The sequence below is a fragment of the Rhinopithecus bieti genome, unplaced genomic scaffold (assembly GCF_001698545.2).
Source record: "Rhinopithecus bieti isolate Rb0 unplaced genomic scaffold, ASM169854v2 scaffold_18358, whole genome shotgun sequence".
Taxonomy (NCBI): Eukaryota; Metazoa; Chordata; class Mammalia; order Primates; family Cercopithecidae; genus Rhinopithecus; species Rhinopithecus bieti.
Genome location: NW_016809144.1, coordinates 196,065 through 216,366, shown reverse-complemented (window position 1 = coordinate 216,366; position 20,302 = coordinate 196,065). Strand labels below are relative to the sequence as shown.

The following is a 20,302-nucleotide window of genomic DNA, read 5'->3' as shown; positions in this document are numbered from 1 at the left end:
ACAAAACCTTATCACTTTATCCAAAAAAAAATTGTTAGAAATGCTTAAGACAGCTACAAAGTTGAAGGCATCCATCATGCCTTTGAGGAGAATGGAGTTTTGACTAAAGTAGTCCCGTGTTTAAAAGAAGACATACCTTGTACATGACTGAAAATAAATGACTCCTTTTAAAATTCTTAACCTTAAGAAAAGACACCTCCTAGGTCAGCTCCAAGAGATCATTAGATTCAGTTTAAGGCCCAAAGCAAACCTAATAGTGAATATTATTATATGGCATGTATTAGCTTTATTCATATATCAGAATAGACAGTTATCTTTGATAAGGCCTGCTAAATGTGTTACCTTCTGGATGTTTAAAAAAGAAGTATCTTTTTTATTTAGAAATGTTAAATATCTTCGATGTTTAAAAAAGAAAAAAAACACACATCCGTAATAAGCACTTATTAAATCAATATTTATTGAGTACCTACTGTATGTCAGGCATTATTCTAAATACTGAAGATTCAAATTGAATGATACATAATTTGTTTCCCCAAGTAGGTCACTGTGTAGTACAGGAAGCGCGATTTAAAGTGTTGGGTACAATGTGCAAAAGTATAATAATAAAAGGACTGTGTTAACAAAAGAAGGTAATGATCACTCGAGCCCTACAGGGTCAGGAAAGGCTTTATGATGTTGAGTCTTGAAGGAATAATTGTTTCAAAGTTGGCTGGAAAAGGGTAGTCACACAGCCAAAGAGAGTTAGATATGCAAAAATATAGTGGTGGAAAATGACATGACATTTCTAGGGACTGTAAGGAGTTTGGAACTGTTGCAGTGAAAGTATGAGAAAGGGATCATTGGCAGGAAATGAAGTCTTCTGTGTCATACTCAGAAATGTAGACTGTCCTGTAAGTAGTAGCGGGAGAGAAAATAAAGGGTTTACTTGTAAACAGGGAAGAGACATGTTTATTAAACCCCTTAACAAATAGGGCAAAGTAACTGTAATAAATGCAGGCTTCTTCTAACTTACCACCAAGCGTCATTTAAAATGCAGTCACGTCTTTACTTGTTTTTTGTTGGTTTTCTTCTGTGTTTTTAAATACTGATATTTTGTCCTACCAGTGTTCTTTTAAAGCATAGGCTGGACTAGTCTCATATTTAAAACCACAAGTCCAAATGGCCATTCAGCATTACCCAACAATCTTACTATGCCTCCCAAGTGAATCTGTTTTTTTCTACCTTCTGAGGAGTCTGTCTTAAGTCTGTCTTCTTTCTCACCATTGCAATCTTGCCTCATACAGGGGAAACATATACAATCAGATTAGAAGTACCTCATCTTTCCATCATCAACTTGAACAGTCTGCCTGCATCAGTACTCACATGCTTTTTGGTAGATTTTTATTGAGTATCTTCTGTGTGCCAGGTACTGTTCTAGGAACATGAGATGTCCTCATGGAGCGCAATTCTAGCTGTAACGGGGTTGGTAGACAGAAAGGTGGTAAACAATAAACATAAGTACAATCTAGACTATGTTCGGAGCTGGAAAAGTAGAGCGGGGTGAGGAAGTAAGAGTGCAGTGTTTGGGCAGGAAGGCATGCAAGGCCTTATTGAGAAGGTCTGAGCAAGGACTTGAAAGAAATGGGAAAATGGGAAAGTTAGTCATACAGCTGTCTTGCAAAAGAACGTTCAAGTAAACAGTGCATTTGGTGCAAAGGCCCTAAGTCAGAAGTATGGTATGTTAGAAGAATAGCAAGGAAGCACAGTTGCTAAGGGGGAGAGAAGCAGGAGTTGAAGTGAGCGCGCTCAGTGGGGAGAGGGATTATATTGGGCCCAGGAAGCCACTGTGAGGACAGTGCTTTTGCCCTGTGTGAAATCAGGAGCCATTGGAAGGCTTTGAGCAGAGGCCTGGCATATCTTAAGTTTTAAAAGAATCATTCTGAGTGCTATGATGGGGTGGGAGTGAAGGGGAACAAGGGAGAGTAGAAGCAGGGAGAGTCTTGGAGGCTATTGCAGTCATCCTGGTGAGAGCTGAAGGTGACCTGACCATGGCGGTAGCAGTGCACATGGTAAGGAGTGGTCAGGTTCTGGATATATTTTGAAGATAGAACTGATAGTACTTTTGGACAGACTAGACATGGGGTGTGAGAGGGTCAAGGATAACACCATGGGTTTTGGCTTGGACAACTAGAAGGATGAAGTAACCTTTAGCTGAGCTGGAGCAGTCTACAGGGTAGAACAGATTTGGTAAGAGAAGAACTGACATTCAAATGGAGATTTCTATTCTGTAACTAGATGTACAAGTCCATTAAGTCACGAGACTGAATGAGATTACCTAGGGGTGAGTTTAGATAGTGATAGAATTTAGATAGAGGACCATGGACTGAACTCCAGGGCACCAAATTTCAACTATTCTAGGAGAGGAGAAGAAACCAACAAAGGTAACAAAGATCAAGCAGTGAGTTAGAAGAAAACCAGAAGACGGGTGTCCTAGGAGCCAAGTAAAAAATGTACCTCAAAGAAGAGCATATGGTCACCTGTTGCAAGTGCTGTGAAAAATGTCAAGGAAGATAAGGATTGAGAATTGATCATTAGATTTAGCAACATGGAGATCAAAATCAGGTTAAGTGGTAGAGGTGACAGTCTGACTTTAGTTTTGGAGAAAATGGGATTTTGTGTGTTTCTTTTTTAACAAATACTTGTATAACAAAGAGAGGTTAGGTAACTTGCCCATGGTCAGACAACTAGTAGAAGCAGTTGCAGATTTCAGGCACAGCCATTCTGCCTTCACAGTACAAGCTTTAACCACAGTGCACCGCTGCTTCTGTGTGGCTGGTACAGCTAGTATTTGAGGAGTTTTGCTGCAGAGAAAAGGAAGAGAATGAGATCAAGAGAAGTATTTGTTTTTCCTTTCAAATGGGAGAATTAGAGAATGATTCATTAGAGACAACAAAAACTAGTGAAGGAGGAGAACAGGGAGAATGCTTGACGGTGTCCTTGAGTAGCCAAGAGGATACGGGATGGAACACTGAAGTGGAGGGAGGGGTTGGTAGGCAGGAGCATGGATGTGTCATCCAGTAATAGGAAAGTACCTCATATGCCTTCCCTTTTATTACAGCAGAAGTATCCCTTTTCTTTCAAAAGCCACTCATTCATTTGTCCTGGATTCCATTCCTTCTCGTATTTTCAAGGACAGGTATACATTTCCCTTGTACAGGTTGAGTATCCCTTAACTGAAATGCTTTAAGTGTTTTGCCTTTAGAATTTTTTCAGATTTTAGAATATTTGCATATACATAGTGAGATATCTTAGGAATGAAACCCGAGTCTAAACATGAAATTTATTTATGTTTCATATACAACTTCTACACATAGCCTGAAGGTGATTTTATATAATATTTTAAATAATTTTGTTCACGAAAGCAAGTTTTTACTGTGTTTTCACTGTGACTCATCACATGAAGTCAGGTGTTGAATTTTCCACATGTCACATTGGCACTCAAAAAGTTTTGGATTTTGGAGCATTTTGGATTTTGGGTTTTTGGATTAGGGATACTCAACCTGTCATATATTACCCCATAAATATGTCTTAATATTATCCATCTTTAAAAAGAAAAAAACACTCCGATATATCCCACCTCCATCTCTACTTTTTTATCCCCCATTCTCTGTCAAACTGTCTGGTTTATTTTTCTCTCCACCATATCACTGAAGTGAGGCTTATAACATTTTTAGTGACCTACTTCTTGCCAGTGGTCTGAGGGTTCTTTGTCTACACCCCTTCGATGAATTTTTCTAGTCTTAGGGCTTTAGGTAGCTTTTACGGATTGATGACTCTCAGGTATATATTCCCCAGCCCAGACATGCCCATATAACTCCTGTCCCAGGTGCATATATCCAGTTCTAGCTCTGCACACATTTCTCTGGACTCACCTTGGATACCTGTCTAATAGTTATCTGATAGGTTTCACATGGACAAAACAAAATTGTGTTGCATCTGCACTCTCACTCCCACCCTGAGCTTTCCCCATCTTATAATCTGGCACTGTCATCTGTTCCTGCCTGGATCAGGAATCTAGGACTCTTCTATATTTTTGTTTTCACATCTCACATCCCAGTCATCTTTTAAGTTTTGTCAGCTCTGCCGCCAAAAGATACTCCAATTCTACTTGACTGCTGTCTCCACTGACACAACCATAGTGCATTCACCCTTACTTACCCAGATGACTACAGAACTTAACTGACTTCTCTGGTGCTCTTCTTGCTGAACAAGAAGTACATCCTCCACACAGTCGCCAAAGGGATTTCTAAAGTACGGTCAGGTATACATCAAATCATGCATACAAACCCACCAAGGGCTTCCCGTTATAACCACAATACAATTCAAATGCTTGGTCACATCCTGGAAGGCCCTGTGTGACCTGGCCCCTGCACACTTCTCCACCCTTATTTTCACCTCTCTCCCTTGCTTACAGGATGCTTCTGCCGTGCTAGCCTTCTTTTGGCCTCTTGAACATGTTAGACTTGTTCCAGGCATGTTCCCTTCCCAGGGAATGTGCTGTTTCTTCCATTTGGATGTTCTTCCTACTCCTCCTTTGCCTACTGGCCTCATTCCCATCACTGTTGTTTCAGTTTGCATGTCAGCCTCCTCCCAGCATTATATTTACCTGAAACTGTCTTACTCCTTCATGTGTTTATTGTCTGTCTCTCATTAGAATGCCGTCAGGAGATTAAATAGTTCATTTTGTTTGCTGCTGAACCCCTCCTAGCACCTGCCACAAGTGGGCACCAACTGACTGATGAATATAGCATGTAAAATGTGAAGTCAGTTTGTACTGATTCGTTTTACTGTGTTTTTAAGCTTAAAATTTTTCTGTACCTTTTAGACCTACTATTGTACACAGATTCTTAATTAAAGCAACAATAGAAGAAAGAATGCAGGCAATGCTGAAAACTGCTGAGAGGAGGTAGGTAATAATTTATGACAAGTAGAAGGGGGAAGGTTTTCCTGTTAAAAGTTTGTATCTTTGGAACTTCTTCACTTAGATGACGACAAAAAATACAACACAAATACTTTTTAAAAGCAAGGTCTGATGTTTTGCCTTTTCACTGTTTCCCAGTCAGTGTTCCAGACTTTGTATATTTGAATTAATGTATTAATCGTAACATAAATACAAACTATACTACATTTCTTTGCCACATTGGATCACTTTCTAAACAAAATATATCTTTATGCCTGACATAAGCCTTAGTCTCATATGTGGAAACTAAACTCTTATTGCTACTTTCTACATCACACTTGTTAGTCATGTGCAGGTATAAATATCTGAACTTTAAAATTTGACTGTAAAATTTAAAATTTGGGAGTCTGAGGCAGGTGAATAACCTGAGGTCGTGAGTTCGAAACCAGCCTGGCCAACATGGCGAAACCCCCGTCTCTATTAAAAACACAAAAGTTAGCCAGGTGTGGTGGCACGCGCCATAGTCTGAGCTACTTGGGAGGCTGAGGCAGGAGAATCGCTTGAACCCAGGAGGTGGAGGTTGCAGTGAGCCAAAATCATGCCACTGCACTCCAGCCTGGGCAGCAGAGCAAGACTGTGTCCCTGGGGAAAAAAAAAAAAAAACTTGATTGGTTAAGATTAATTGTGGTGTCAATCCAAAGACAGAACAAAAGCAGAGAGACCAAACCAGTCTTAATTTTAAAAGCTTGACTCTGGAATCATAGAACACTCTAATATTTATGCTATAATTTATTTAAATCTTTTTGAAAACATAAATCTTTCTACATCTTTAGGAGGTCGGTAGGATTGGAAGTTACCCAGGGAAAAGATGATTGCCTTAGAAGGGATTGTCACATAGCAAAGAAGCAATTTGAAACCACAAATTTTCTTCCATTGATGGTTTCTGGGAAGGAAAGAGGCTTCCACAGGAGCCTTTTACCTAAAACATGAAGGCTTTTTAAAGTTCTTGTTTCCTTGTGTATCAGACTTCAGTGATTTTTATTTAGGTTGTTTTAATAAAATAGCAGTTATGAGTTGTTTGAAATTCTCTTGAAACAGTTTAACTTTAGGTGGTAAGAAGGTAATTTGTAAGGTGAGAGCCTTAGTAGCAGTTGTCAAGAGTTTTGTTCTTTGTTCTGTTAATTGCAGAGAAAAAAACATTTTGACAAACCCTAAACGTAATATATAGAAGTCTTCACTAGTTTTGACAAGTTATAACAATGATCTTATCACTTGCTTTCCTCTGGGAGTTTCTTATAGCCCAGTTACAAAAACTTAAGAAAAAATATGTGTCTAGTTCGTATTACTACAAATACAATCACTGATGGCTTGGGGTTTCTTTCTCACTGTGCTCATTTGGAAAACCTTGCAGTCACACGAACTCATCAGTGAAGCATTCAGAGGCTTCCGTCTTGACCGTGGCTGACCTGGCAGACCTGTTTACCAAAGAAACTGAAGAGCTTGAATGAACTACACTTGATTGATTCCATGGACTTTAGTGTATTAATAAACTTTCATAGCTGTAGAGCAAAGTTACAAGTTTTAAAAACCCAGTAGATAACAGTTACCACTGTTTCTAGTTGAATGAATTTGTTTCTTGTTCTGGTTATACAGTGGCCTAGTACTTACTGAGTCCTTTTCAATATACTGTTTTCAGAAGATCTATAAAGATTTTTAATTTTACACTCCTAATAAAATATTTATTTTTTGTCCCAAATAATATCTATATCTGACGATGCAAGGGAATTAAGAGAGGTAATGTGTACTTTTCTTATGATAAGATCAGTCATAAAAAGAGTTGGAATAAGAAAGTAAACTAGTCTAGTTTTATATGACCTGGTATATTCAACCAACATAGATCTCAGTTTTTGGAAGGGCCTTCAGTATCTTTAGCACATGATTCACCAGTATCTTGTTAGTAATATTTTAAGTAGATGGTGAATTACATTAATTCATTTTTTGAGTAGGCTTATACCATAACTTTACAACTAGTAATTTTGCAATAATACAACTCCTTAGAATAAGTTAATGTTAGACAGTTATTTCTTTCTTCTGCATCTTGCTACTGAAAACAAAAACAATGAAAATATTCATACTTCTATTATGTGTAAAGTGGTGTTAGTGTAGACAGTTGACTCCAAATAGATTTTTTTAATGTATTAATGATTACCTTAAAATTATCTGCTTTCTCTACTCTTAATTTTTCTTATTGTTAAAGTTTTTATATGTTGTAAGATTGATGTATCTGTAAATATTGCAGTTTTATGATTTTGTGTTATTATAACATGGAAATATGGCAGGGTTTTGTTTCAATCATTATTATACTGATGTCTTGGATTCTTTTTCTCTCCCATGTTCTTGTGTAACTAGAACTTTTTAGCCAGTGATATCTGAATTCATGGTAGAGTTGTTATTTCACTCCAGTTGTTCCTCCCTTAAGCACGAGTCTTTGACCTTTTGAACAAGAGAATGCCATGTTCACATAAGCGAATTGTTGCAAGTGCTAATAACCAAGTGTTCTTCTTCTGTGAGGAATTAATGGACTTTGAAATTGCTGAATAAGGAGTAGCTTGTTATATCCTAGCCATTTGATGTAATACAAATGTTCTTGTTTGGCTTCCTTTTCTTTGAGCCTTCAGAGTTTTAAAGGACCTTTTTTGACCCTCAGGACTTATTAGCTCCTAGTTAGCTGCCTGGCAAACTCATAGAACCATCCCCTGGATCCCATTTGTCCGAGAGGCTTTGGTGCTCAGTTAAGGTGCATTTTCTTACTCTAGGTTTATAGAGTGATGTAATTCAACTGAAGAAAACACACACATGCTTTTGGTGCTTATTCTTCAGTTAAAAGGAGGTATGCATTGATTCTTTTATATGAAATTAAATCAAACTTATTTTATAGCTCTTTACATATTAAAAGAGCTTTCCTGTACATTTACATGTTTAATTTGCCCAACAATCTTGTGAAGTTGATACAATTAATATCATTCCTGTTTTAAAGGTAGAGAACTGCAGTTCAGATACATTGAAACTTTCTTAGGACATGTAGCAAGTAAACAGTGGAGCCCAGGTACCCTGACTCCATATCTTACATTCTTTTACTAATAACATGTCATACTGAGATTCAGAAGGCCCATGCTTATAATTTAAAAATGAGACTACTTCAGTATTTCTTTGTGTTTATTTTCTACTATTCCTTTCTGAGCTATGTTTTAGAGAAAACAATTTGATATGCTTCAATTTTGTAAAACAAATTACATATATATATATAAAATTATCTGTATTAGACAAAACTGTTTTATTTATTTCTGTAAGATATCAATTAAATAAATATTTTAGTGGAAATGAAAATTGTGGAATTCTTTGATTTCTGAGCCTTAGAACATATAGGGTTTTTTGATTTTTTCTTTCAACAAAATATATCAAAATGGCTAATACTACAGAATCCCATATTTTATATACATTTGTTACATCTTAAAAACAATTGTGACAGTTTCCAATTGTTCAAAACAAATACAAATCTGATCCTCACATTTTCTTGGCTACAAACAAAGGATTTTTTAAGTTTTCTTCCTCTATTATTTTATAGCCTCTGAAACATTACTATGTTTATAAGTAGTTGTTCTTAAATGGGTGCTATGCTAATGAACTAGTGAGAAAAAATGAGATAGCCACAATTGTTAGAATAGCCCCAGTCATTAAACTTAGATGTGTTTGGACCTGGAGAATCATTTTCTGTTACTTGATTCCAGATGAGTTTACTAGAACTGAAAAGATACATACAAAAGTGTATATACCTTACTTCACAGCCATTTTGCTTCAAACCAGGATAACTTTACTGTGTTTATTGCAGCATCAGTGTTTCTATTTGTATGTGACCTGAGCTGAATAAGCCATGCATTCAGTTTTAGGAATTGTTATCTTTCATGTCACATGAACAACAAACTAAAAATCTTAACATGATAATTCAACATGCAACTACTAATACTTTACAAATAATGATCAGACCAACTATTTATCTAAATATTTAGGAACTGAATTTAACAGTGCAAGATTAATCACCAACGCAAGCTCTCCTTTCAGGTGGACAAAGTAAGAAATCATGTCGTTTTAATCTCCTGCTCTCATTTAATAGCTCTTCCAGTGTGCTTAAGTTATTTGTGTTTATTAAACGACAAGATAACCTTTCAGAAATGCAGAGATCACTCATGCTGAATAACCTCAGGCTTACTTAATTCAAATAAAAGGTGTCTTTCAATCTTTCTAGAATTTAGGTAAACAAAATCCCACAGTGTGCCATTTCATACTTTTTAACTGGCATACAAATGCAAAAATGAAATGTAAAAAAAAGGAATTTAAACCAATTAAATGAATTAAAACCAATGCAAAACAAAAAAAAAAAGGCATTACAACAGAATACTACAAGCAATGCATTTTAAGCCTGTCTACTCTGATAAAGGGCATCTAGTCATTAAGACTTCTTCAAAGTGAGATCAGTTAACTGTTTATAAAATTTTCTGTTTACAAGAATCCCTGTGTACCTCTGTTACATTGTGAAGCCCACATGAATGCTTATCACATGTAAGGGTTGAATATGAACCATTTGCAAGCCTTCCCTTAGAGGAAGGCTATGTAAGTAATTGATAACCCCAAAGGGAGTTCGAGCCTTGTGCTAAGTATGTAGTGTTGCCTCTGAGTTACAAAACAGATAGTATCACATCCAGAAAATAGCACAAGTACTTGGCAGAGGCCAGAGTTGTCATCTCCATCCTTCTCCTGCCCTCAGACAGCCTTTCAGGGGCATGTATAGCTCATCTCTGAAGAGTGAAGATCCCCACACCATCCTTGTATCTTCTTCATTTAATGGCAGTGACTCTCAATACTGATTTTTGGGGACTGACTTTGTTATCTTGAAACCAAATTTTATTGCAGCTTATGCTTCTTTTCCTGCAAAATAGAAATTTTTTTAAAAGCCTCCATTATCTGTATAATGATCTTTGTATAGGTGACTACTATTATTAAATCAATAACTTTTTCTCTCCCTATCAAAAAATCAGCCTTTTTTAAATGGTCTGCCTTTCCAAACCCTATTGTTATCTTTGTCTCTCCAGTAAACTTGTTTTTAATGCTCCACACCTGCCTAGAGAGCATATTAGAGGAGCGACTTGTCCAAAGACACATTTTCGATCTAGGGGGTCTTTCCAGACCTGTGATTTGTATGTGCGCACAGTTCTGATCACTGACCCTTCCAGTGTTCTAAGGAGCAAACATTTGTGCTCAAATTTCCTTAGAAATCATTTCTGTACATTTTATTATTTATTTAGGATATACTTACTGAAGTTACCTGTGGTCATTTTCTGCCAAGACTATTTAACATTTACCACATCATGTCCCTAATGCTCTACCCAGATTCGTAAGGCACCTCATGCCTCTTCTGTTCTCTTGACTTCCCATAATCAAACAACTGCTATCTCCAGTTATTTTTCCAGAGCCTTTGTAAAAATTTCCATTGACGGAGAGCATCATTGCCTGTTGATAACGTTGAGTGTATTTTTCCTTTGTTCCAGAATCATGTCTTCTTTAGTAAATGCAAATCTGTGTTTTAAACAGGAATGCATTTTAGTTTCTGATCTTTATCAGAATGTTTATAAGTGATTCCACTATTAAACTGTGAAAGCATCAGTGTGGAATGTTGTATTTACCTAAAACTTCCCCAGTGCTTTTCACTTCTCAAGTCCATAATTATAATCATGTTAATGTTTATATTCTGCAACTGACCATTTTCTACCCTGCACTCAGATTTGCCTTCCTAGGTTTTCTACCAGCATGATAGGGTGCAAGTAAAACTTTACACCTCTGTAAGAGGCACTTCTGTCTTTTTAATAAGTTGTTAATGATGACTCAAGCAGTCATCTCGTTTACGCAGTGATTTATTTTTAAGGGATTACTCTTTATGCATACAGCAGAAGATTTAGCAAGTTTCCTTCTTAAAATGGCTTTGGCCTTTCAAGCAAGATAAAGATCTCTACTGAGTAAACCACCTTTTTTATTTTTTATTTTATTTTATTATTATTATTATTATTATTATTATTATTATTATTATTTTTGAGACACAGTCTGTGTTGTCCAGGGTGAAGTGCCATGACAGCTCACTGCAGCCTCAACTTCTCAGGCTCAGGTGATGTCCCCACCTCAGCCTCCCGGGTAGCTGGGACTACAGACATGCACCACCACACCTGTTTATCTTTTTGTAGAGACAGGGTTTTGCCATGTTGCCCAGGCTGGTCTAGAACTACTGGGTTCTAGCAATCCACCTGCCTCGGCCTCCCAACGTGCTGGGATTACAATAAACCACCTTTTAATTCTCTCTCTTTTTCCCTTCCTTTCTTCCATTATTCCTTATTTCCTTTTCTTCAGTCTTATTTCCTCTTTGGTTTTGAAACTGTATGTGTAGACATTGGAAAAAGCAATTTATCCACCATTACATAAAAAGGACACTTATCAGACTACTGCCCAAGCATTCCTAACTGGAGTCAGTGGACTTATGGAGGGAAAGAAGGTCCACAGGTGAGCTTCAAAGGGCAAACTCCCAACATTGTGTACCTTCCAGCAGCTTCCTAGAGACAGAGTTTCATATTGTCTGTCAGATTCTTAAAGGGATTCAAGGCCTAAAGGGACCCATTGTCATAGGCCATCAGTTTCCAAGTGTGATCCTTAGGGATCTCCAAGCCTAAGCAGTCTGAAAGGCCCTAGGATTTTCTTCATATGTGTCAATGAAAACAACATACTCAACACATTTATTAACAAAGCTGATACATGAGAAGCTGGTTGCCTTCAGTTAGGGAACTTTAAAGAGATTTGCAAAATTGTACAACAATGCCATTCTTTTCACTTAAGTCTTTGTTTTATTTTAGAAAATAGTTATTTTCATTTCACAGTGTGTTATTATATGTTAACATGTAATAGGTTTATTATTTCTAGTTAATATTTTTATATTGCTTAGTTTTAATTTCTAATAAGGTAAATAGTTGTGGATATAACCCATATAAACAAAAGCAAAGTCTTAATAGAGTCCTTAATCATTTTGGAGCATATAAAGTATTCTTGAGCCCCAAAAGTTTGAGAAACATTGATCGCTTGTATCATCTTCAGTTTCTCTCCATCAAGAACAAGGCAAGGAATTGGCATAATTTTTTCCAGCCAAGTTCGTATCAAGGTGCTATATGCACATTTGTAGAAAGAAATCTACCCACAGCAGGTGCATTGGCTCACACCTGTAATTCCACCCCTTTGAGAGGCTAAGGTGGGTGAATCACTTGAGGCCAGGAGCTCAAGACCAATCTGGGCAACATGGTGAAACCCCATCTCTAGTAAAAATAAGAAAATTAGCTGGGCATGGTGGCGGATGCCTGTAATCACAGCTACCAGGAGGCTGAGGTGGGAGGATCACTTCATTTTAGGAGGAGGGAAGGAGGAAGAGAGGGAGGGAGGAAGGGAGGGGAAATCTGGTGGACTTAGTATAACAAGGAGTTTGATTTAATTTTGTGCCTTATGCTTTGTTTGAAAAAAAATTAAATGGTTAAGGTTGCGTATGGTAGCTTTTTAAACCAAACCCTGTCTCCATATGAACGTAAAGTGGACAGTGATGTTCTGTGCTTTGTGACCAAAGAGATAATTGTCACCTGTAATGGTCAGTTTTATCTATCAACTTGGTAAGGCTGTAATCCATTTGTTCAATCAAACACTAATCTCTGTGTTGCTGAGAAAATATTTTGTAGATGTGATTAACATCCTTAATCAGTCTATTTTAAATAAGAGAGATAATCCTAGATAACCTGGAGGATTTTATTCAGTCATTGGAAGGGTTTAGTAACAGAGTGGAGCTTCCCAGAAGAAATGCTGCCCATGGACAGCAGCTTCAGCTCATTCCTCTGTGTGCCAGCCTGCCCTGCCTGATGGCTGGCCCTCCAGATTTCAGACTTGTCTAGCCAACTCCTACAATTATGTAAGCCAATTCTTTGGGATAGATCCCTTAATTTATTGCAGCTACTGTTTTTTGTTTTTTTTTTTTCTCTGAATTGTGACCGGTACACCACCCTTGGGGAAGACTTTCAAATGTACAAAAGAAGGTACCCAAACTATCAGATTTTTGCTCAGCAAATGGTGATACTGTTTATGCTGCCACTTTTAAACAGCACGATAATGTTTCTAAAAAAAATACCCAAAAATGTTTAGCCATGACCTAAACACGTAAAGAATAAAGGTTGTGAAAATAAAAAGAGAGAGAAAGAGAGGTTGGCTAGGCGTGATGGCTCACATCACACCTGGAATCCCAGAACCTTGGGAGGCCCAAGTGGGCAGATTGCTTGAGGCCAAGAGTTTGAGATTAGTCTGGCCAACATGTGAAAACCCTTTCTCTATTAAAAATACAAAAATTAGCTGGGAATGGTGGCCCATGTCTGTAGTCCAGATGCTGAGACACAAGAATTGCTTGGACCCAAGAGGTGGAGGCTGCAGTGAGCTAGATCATGCCACTGCACTCCAGCCTGGGCTGCAGAGCAAGACTGTCTCAAAAAAAAAAAAAAAAAAAACCTTGGGTGGGTGATATAGTTTGGATATTTGCCCTTTCCAAATCTCACATTGAAATTCGATCCCCAATATTGGAAGTGGTGCCTGGTGGAAGGATTTTGGTTATGGGGTTGGAACCCTCATGAATGACTTGTTACCATATGTGTGATAATGAGTGAGTTCTTACTCTGTTATTTCCCATGAGAACTGCTTGTATAAACAATCTGGCACTTCCCTCCTCTCTCTCTCTCCATCTCTTGCTTTCTGCTTTTTGCTGCCACGTGATGCCTTTCATGAGCTTTTTCTTATGAAATCTGCAGATCAACACCAACACCCTTATTCTCATCCACTTATCAGTCACATGTCACCTATAAATGGAGACAGGAGCTAATCACTAAGAAAGGAGAGTAATTGGACTCTCATTTATTTACTCGGAGTGTATTGTTGTTTCCATGTGCATGATTACATGAGTAATTGCAGATTATACTCTCTAGCTTTAAACTCACTTTCTCGAACAAGTGACATTAAAAGATTGCTCCTACAAAGAATCCTTGTATCAAAGATAATAGTAATAATGCCAGAAAACAACAAAATAATAGCACAGCTGATACTTTTACAACTGACTACTGAGTTCTGTTAGCTATGTGACTAGGTAAAAACAATGAAGACTGATCAGATCTGTCAAGCTGTCATACAATGAAAATTCTGGATTATCAAGAAAATCTGAAATATAAATTTACACCCATTATTAATAACTACATTCCTATTTTATTTATCCATTCCCACACTGCTAATAAAGACATACCCAGATTGGATAATTTATAAAGAAAAAGAGGTCTAATGGACTGAAAGTTCCATATGGCTGAGAAGGTGAAGGAGGAGCAAAGGTACCTCTTACATGGCAGCAGACAAGAGAGCTGTGAAGGGGAACTGCCCTTAAAACCATCAGATATCATGAGACTTATTCAAAAAGCTGCCCCCGTGATTCAGTTACCTCCCACCAGGTCCCTCCCATGACACATGGAGATTATTATGGGAACTAAAATTCAAGATGGAATTTGGGTGAGGCACACCCAAACCATATCACCTATTATGTTTCAGTCAGATATATCTTTGCACTGTGACAGCCCATAAAAGAGAATTTCAAAATACACAGAACTTAGAATCAAGTCAACATTTGCCATTTGACAAAGTGCTGAAGAACAATAATGTGGTTTGGCTGTGTCCCCATCCAAATTTCATCTTGAATTGTAGCTCTCATAATCCCCACATGTCATGGGAGGGACCTAGAGGGAGGTAATTGAATCATGGGGTCAGGTTTTCCCATGCTGTTCTCATGATAGTGAATAAGTCTCATTCTGATAGTTTTATAAAGGGCAGTTCCCCTGCACATGCCCTCTTGACTGCCACCATGTAAGATGTGCCTTTGCTCCTCACTCACCTTCTGCCATGACTGTGAGGCCTCTCTAGCCATGTGGAACTGTGAGTCCATTAAACCTCTTTTTCTTTATAAATTACCCAGTCTTAGGTATTTCTTCATAGCCATATGAAAATGGATTAATACAGTAAATTGGTACCAGTAGAGTGGGGTACTGCTATTAAGATACCAAAAAATTTGGAAGCAACTTTGGAACTGGATAATAGGCAGAGGTTGAAACAGTTTGGAGGACTCAGAGGAAGACATGAAGATGTGGGAAAGTTTGGAGCTTCCTAGAGACTTGTTGAATGGTTTTGACCAAAATGCTAATAGTGATATGGACAATGAAGTCCAGGCTGAAGTGGTCTCAGAGGGAGATGAAGAGCTTATTGGGAACTGGAGCAAAGGTGATTTCTACTATGCTTTAACAAAGAGACTGGCTGCATTTTGTCCCTGCCCTAGAGATCTGCAGAACTTTGAACTTGAGAGAAATGATTTAGGGTATCTGATGGAAGAAATTTCTAAGCAGCAAAGCATTCAAGATGTGACTTGAGTGCTCTTAAAAGCATTCAGTTTTATTCATTCACAAAGATATGGTTTGGAATTGGAACTTATGTTTTAAAGAGCATAACATTTGGAAAATTTGCAGCCTGATGATGCAATAGAAAAGAAAAACCTCTGTGGAGAAATTCAAGCTGGCTGCAGAAATTTACATGAGTAATGAGGAGCCAAATGTTACTCACCAAGACAATAGGGAAAATGTCTCCAAGACATGACAGACATCTTCATGGCAGCCCCTCCCATCACAGGCCTGGAGGCTTAGGAGAAAAAATGTTTTCACGGGCTAGGCCCAGGGCCTTGCTGCTTTGTGCAATCTCAGGACTTGGTGCCCTATGTCACAGCCATGGCAAAAGGGGCCAACATACAGCTCAGGCCATTGTTTCAGAGGCAATGGGTAAATACACCCATTCCAAATGAAAGAAATTGACCAAAACGATGGGGCTACAGGCCCCGTGCAAACCCCAAGTGTTGGCAGCTTACACATGGTGTTGGCCCTGCAGGTGCACAAAAGTCAAGAACTGAGGATTGGGAACCTCCTCCTAGATTTCAGAGGATGTATGGAAACACCTGGATGTCCAGTCAGAGGTGTGCTGCAGGGCAGAGCCCTCATGGAGTACCTCTGCTAAGGCAGTGCAGAAGAGAAATATGTGGGAGCCCCCACACAGAGTTCCCACTGAGGCAATGCCTAGTGGAGCTGTGAGTAGAGGGCCCACCATCCTCCAGAGTGCAGAATGGTAGATCCACTAACAACTTGCATCATGCCACAGGCACTCAATACAGGCCCATGAAAGCATCTAGAAAGGGGGTTGTGCCCTACAAAGCCACAGGGGCAGAGCGTGAAGTTGGATGTGAGGCATAGAGTCAAAGGAATTCATTTTGGAGCCACAGTTCAGCCTATAATAATAACGGAGAGAAATGAAAACATGTCTTCATAGAAAAACTTATATGTGAGTATTTATAGCAGCATCATTTACAGTAGGCAAATGTGGAAACAACCCAAATGCCCATCAATTGATAAATGGACAAACCACATATGGTTATACTTCTAATGGAATATGATTTGTACAAAAAAAAAACATGGATAAACCTTAAAAACATTATGCTAAGTGGAAAAAAAAGTCCCAAAATACTGTATATTTCTGTTTATATGAAACGTCTAGAATAGACAAATCTTTATTTATTTACTTATTTATTTATTTATTTATTTATTTTTTAGAGATGGGTTCTCACTCTGTCACACAGATGGGAGTGCAGTAGCAGTATCATAGTTCACTGCAGGCTCAAACTCTGGGACTTAAGCGATCCTCCTGCCTTGGCCTCCTCAAGTAGCTGGGACTACACGTATACATCACCACTCCTGGTGAGAACAGGCAAATCTTTAGAGACAGAAATTACATTAGTAGTTGCTTAGGACTAGGAGAGGAACTGGAGTGACTGCTAAGGGGCATGGGGTTTCTTTATGGAGTAATGAAAATGTTCTAAATTTAGACTGTAGTGATAGTTGCACAAATTTGTGAATCTACTAAAAACCGTTGACTTGTACACTTTAAATGGCTGAATTTTATGGTATATGAATTGTGTCTCAAAGATATTTTGAAATATTTTTAAAGTAGCACAAAAGCTTATTTTGAAAAATATCATTTAGCATGCAAAACTTTGGCAGAGCCAATTGTAGATGAAAATGAGACAGGTGGTCTTCAAAATATGAAGCACACATTGTAAAGAATGTTGTACTCCAGGCCTGTGAATCTTACTGATAGCTGGCAGCCATAGTTAAAATGTTGTAGCATCTGGAATTGTGGGCTGTAATTGAAACTCAACTGAAGAGCTCTCCATGGAGCTGGAATGACCAGAGAATGCATAAAGTTGTTAAACATGAAACAAAGATAACTATTATCTTTTAAAAACCTCTCATTAACCCTCATGATGTTCTTGGGTGAAAGTCTAATCTGGCACACTTGCCAACTTCTAATAAAGAATCATATGGTCTTCCAACTCACATAATGACTAATTCTAAAGCATGCAACCTCAAAGTACTACATTCTCCCTGTTCTAGAAATACAACCCTAGAGGGCCAATCTTCCTTCAGCATTCAAATATTGAGTAAAACAACTGAACTGTAAGGTTCAACTAAAGGAATGCAACTGTGATTTGAGCTGTGGAATGGCTATGGCCTAAGTCAAGAATTCTCAACCTCAGCACTACTGATTGATATTTTGGGCCAGGCAATTCTTTCTTCTGGGGCCTGTCCTATGCATTATAAGATTGAGCAGCATCCCTGGCCTCTACCCATTAGATGCCAGAAACACAGTCCATCCCCAAGCTTTGACAACCAAAAATGTTTCCAGATATTTTGAATATCTCCTGGGGCTTAAATCAAGAACCACTGGCATAAGCCACGGAAGAACTAACCATTTACCATGGTACAGGTTGAGTATCCCATATCCAAAATGCTTGGGACCAGAAGTGTCTTGGTTTTCAGATTTTTGAATATTTGCTTTATATGCTTACTGGTTAAGCATCTTAAATCCAAAATGCATATCCTTTGAGCCTTATATCAGTGCTCAAAATGTTTCAGAGTTTGAAATATTTCAAACTTGTGATTTTGGGTTTGGGATGCTAATCTGCAATAACATAGACCATGTACCAAAAGAAAAAAATTGATATGTTTAATTTATACATCATTTATTAAAGCTCTGTGGAGTTTAAATATTCAGAATATTATGTAAAAACCAGTTTCCTTGATCATACTAAGTTTTGATGACCATAATCTTTGACAACTTTATTCAGGAGATTTTCATATGTTGCTCTAAAGTTTCAACCCAATGCTGAAATGCCAGCTTGGAGCCACAGAAGGAATGAGCTGTTTGTATTCTATTAAAAGATTGCCCTTGAACATTTACAGATGAAAAAATTTCAAGGGGACAAAAATGTGATTTTAAAATCAATTTTGCCACCTACTAAAGGATTTGCTAAATGGATCACTATGAGGTGATGGATGTGTTAATTATCTTGATTTTGGTAATCATTTCAGAATGTATATGTATATCAAAACATTACATTATACACCTTAAATATGTACTTTATTTTGTATGTCACTTATACCTCAATAAAGCTCAGAATTAAAAAAAAATACTGTCATTAACTGAGGGTTTGCAAATACACTCTAAGTCTTTATCATTAAGGACACCAGGTGGCATGACAGAACTCACTGTCATTGTCCTTCCAGACTATCAACTGAATCACATAAAAATGAAAGATGAAGTAAAGTTTTGATACAGTGTACTTCAAAGTTTTTAAATGTGAATTTATTGTACTCTGAAACTATGATGTAGATGACATCGGCCCACACATTATTATTATTATTATTATTGAGATGGAATTTCACTCTTGTTGCCCAGACTGGAGTGCAATGGCACGATCTTGGCTCACTGCAACCTCCTCCTCCTGGATTCAAGTGATTCTCCTGCCTCAGCCTCCCAAGTAGCTAGGACTACAGGCTTACTCCACCATGTCCCGCTAATTTTGTATTTTTAGTAGAGACAGGGTTTCCCCATGTTGGCCAGGCTGATTTTGAACTCCTGACCTCAGGTGATCCACCTGCCTCAGCCTCCCAAAGTGCTGGGATTACAGGCATGAGCCACTCTGCCCAGCCTGCCCACACATTTGGATGTCATGATACTAACATAACATCACTTTGTGATATTAATTTTGTGACACTGAGAAGTCTTCACCTGTCTCAAGAGGACCCTAAGTAGACCTCACGCCTCTGCCTTCTAGAGGCTGGGACTACGTAGTTTCTAATTTTTTGTTCTTTTTTTCATCCCCTCCCTCCCTTCCTTCTTTCCTTCCTTCCTTCCTTCCTTCCTTTCTTCCTTCCTTCCTTCCTTCCTTCTTTCTTTCCTCTAACAACTGTTAATGAGACACTAAAACTGACATCCCCACTGACACTTCGCAATTACAGTGTGCTGCTGGGAAGCATGAGCGTGCTGGTTTCTCTCATAGCAGGAATGGGAGGCTTACCAAGAACCCTCCCCAGAATATATGTCCATGATTTTGGCTACAGATGACCATTAAAGCAATATAAGGTCATAACCAGTAAAGTCTTCTCCTGTAACTTTCAGAAAATAAAATAAACTTGTTAACTGGACACTGTGTCAATTAATAGTGTAAGAATAAACAGACTGGCTATTTTCTATAATCTCGGTAAATGGCATTCTTCCTTTTTTTTTTTTTTTCTTCAAGGCAAAAACTCTGGAGTCATCCTAATGCCTTTTTCTTCTCTCATCTTTCACATCTAATCCACCAGCTAATAAAGCCTACCCTCAAAATGCATCTAGACTCTGAACACTTTTCATCATCTCCGCAGCCACCACATAGTCCCTGACATAATCACTCTTTTTTTTTTAATTTTCAACTTTTATTTTAAGTTCAGGGATGCATGTGCAGGATATGTAGGTTTGTTACACAGGTAAATGTGTGCCATGGTGGTTTGCTACACAGATCATCCATGTATTAAGCCCATTATCCAATAGCTATTCTTCCTGATCCTCTCCCTCCCCCTCCCCCTACTCTCCAACAGGCCCCAATGTGTGTTGTTCCCTGCCATGTGTCCATTTATTCTCATCATTTAGCTCCCACTTGTAAGTGAGAACATGCAGTATTTGGTTTTCTGTTCCTGTGTAAGTTTGCTAAGGATGACAGCCTCCAGCTCCATCCATATGCCTGCAAAAGGACATGATCTGATCCTTTTTTTTTTTTTTTTTTTTTTTTTTTTTTTT

General features: G+C 38.1%; 1 protein-coding gene and 1 long non-coding RNA gene across 8 annotated transcripts in view; one reads left to right on the top strand and one right to left on the bottom strand.

Annotated features, from left to right (window-relative positions):
* SHPRH (SNF2 histone linker PHD RING helicase) overlaps nt 1-8,326 on the top strand; it is an 81,115-nt gene extending 72,789 nt beyond the window's left edge. For 6 of the 7 annotated variants that reach the window (XM_017888783.1, XM_017888780.1, XM_017888781.1 and 3 more), the window contains 2 exons: nt 4,865-4,945; nt 6,351-8,326. In XM_017888783.1, coding sequence (XP_017744272.1) covers nt 4,865-4,945; nt 6,351-6,447 — 178 coding nt within the window. In that variant the 3' untranslated portion in view covers nt 6,448-8,326. Of the gene's footprint in view, nt 1-4,864; nt 4,946-6,350 lie in introns of those variants that run through there. The other variant, XR_001888500.1, reaches the window with a different exon arrangement.
* Nucleotides 7,179-20,302, bottom strand: part of LOC108539847 (uncharacterized) — a 75,423-nt gene continuing 62,299 nt past the window's right edge. Inside the window, exon 3 of the long non-coding RNA XR_001888501.1 lies at nt 7,179-9,922. This is a non-coding gene — a long non-coding RNA (uncharacterized LOC108539847). The remainder of the gene's footprint in view (nt 9,923-20,302) is intronic.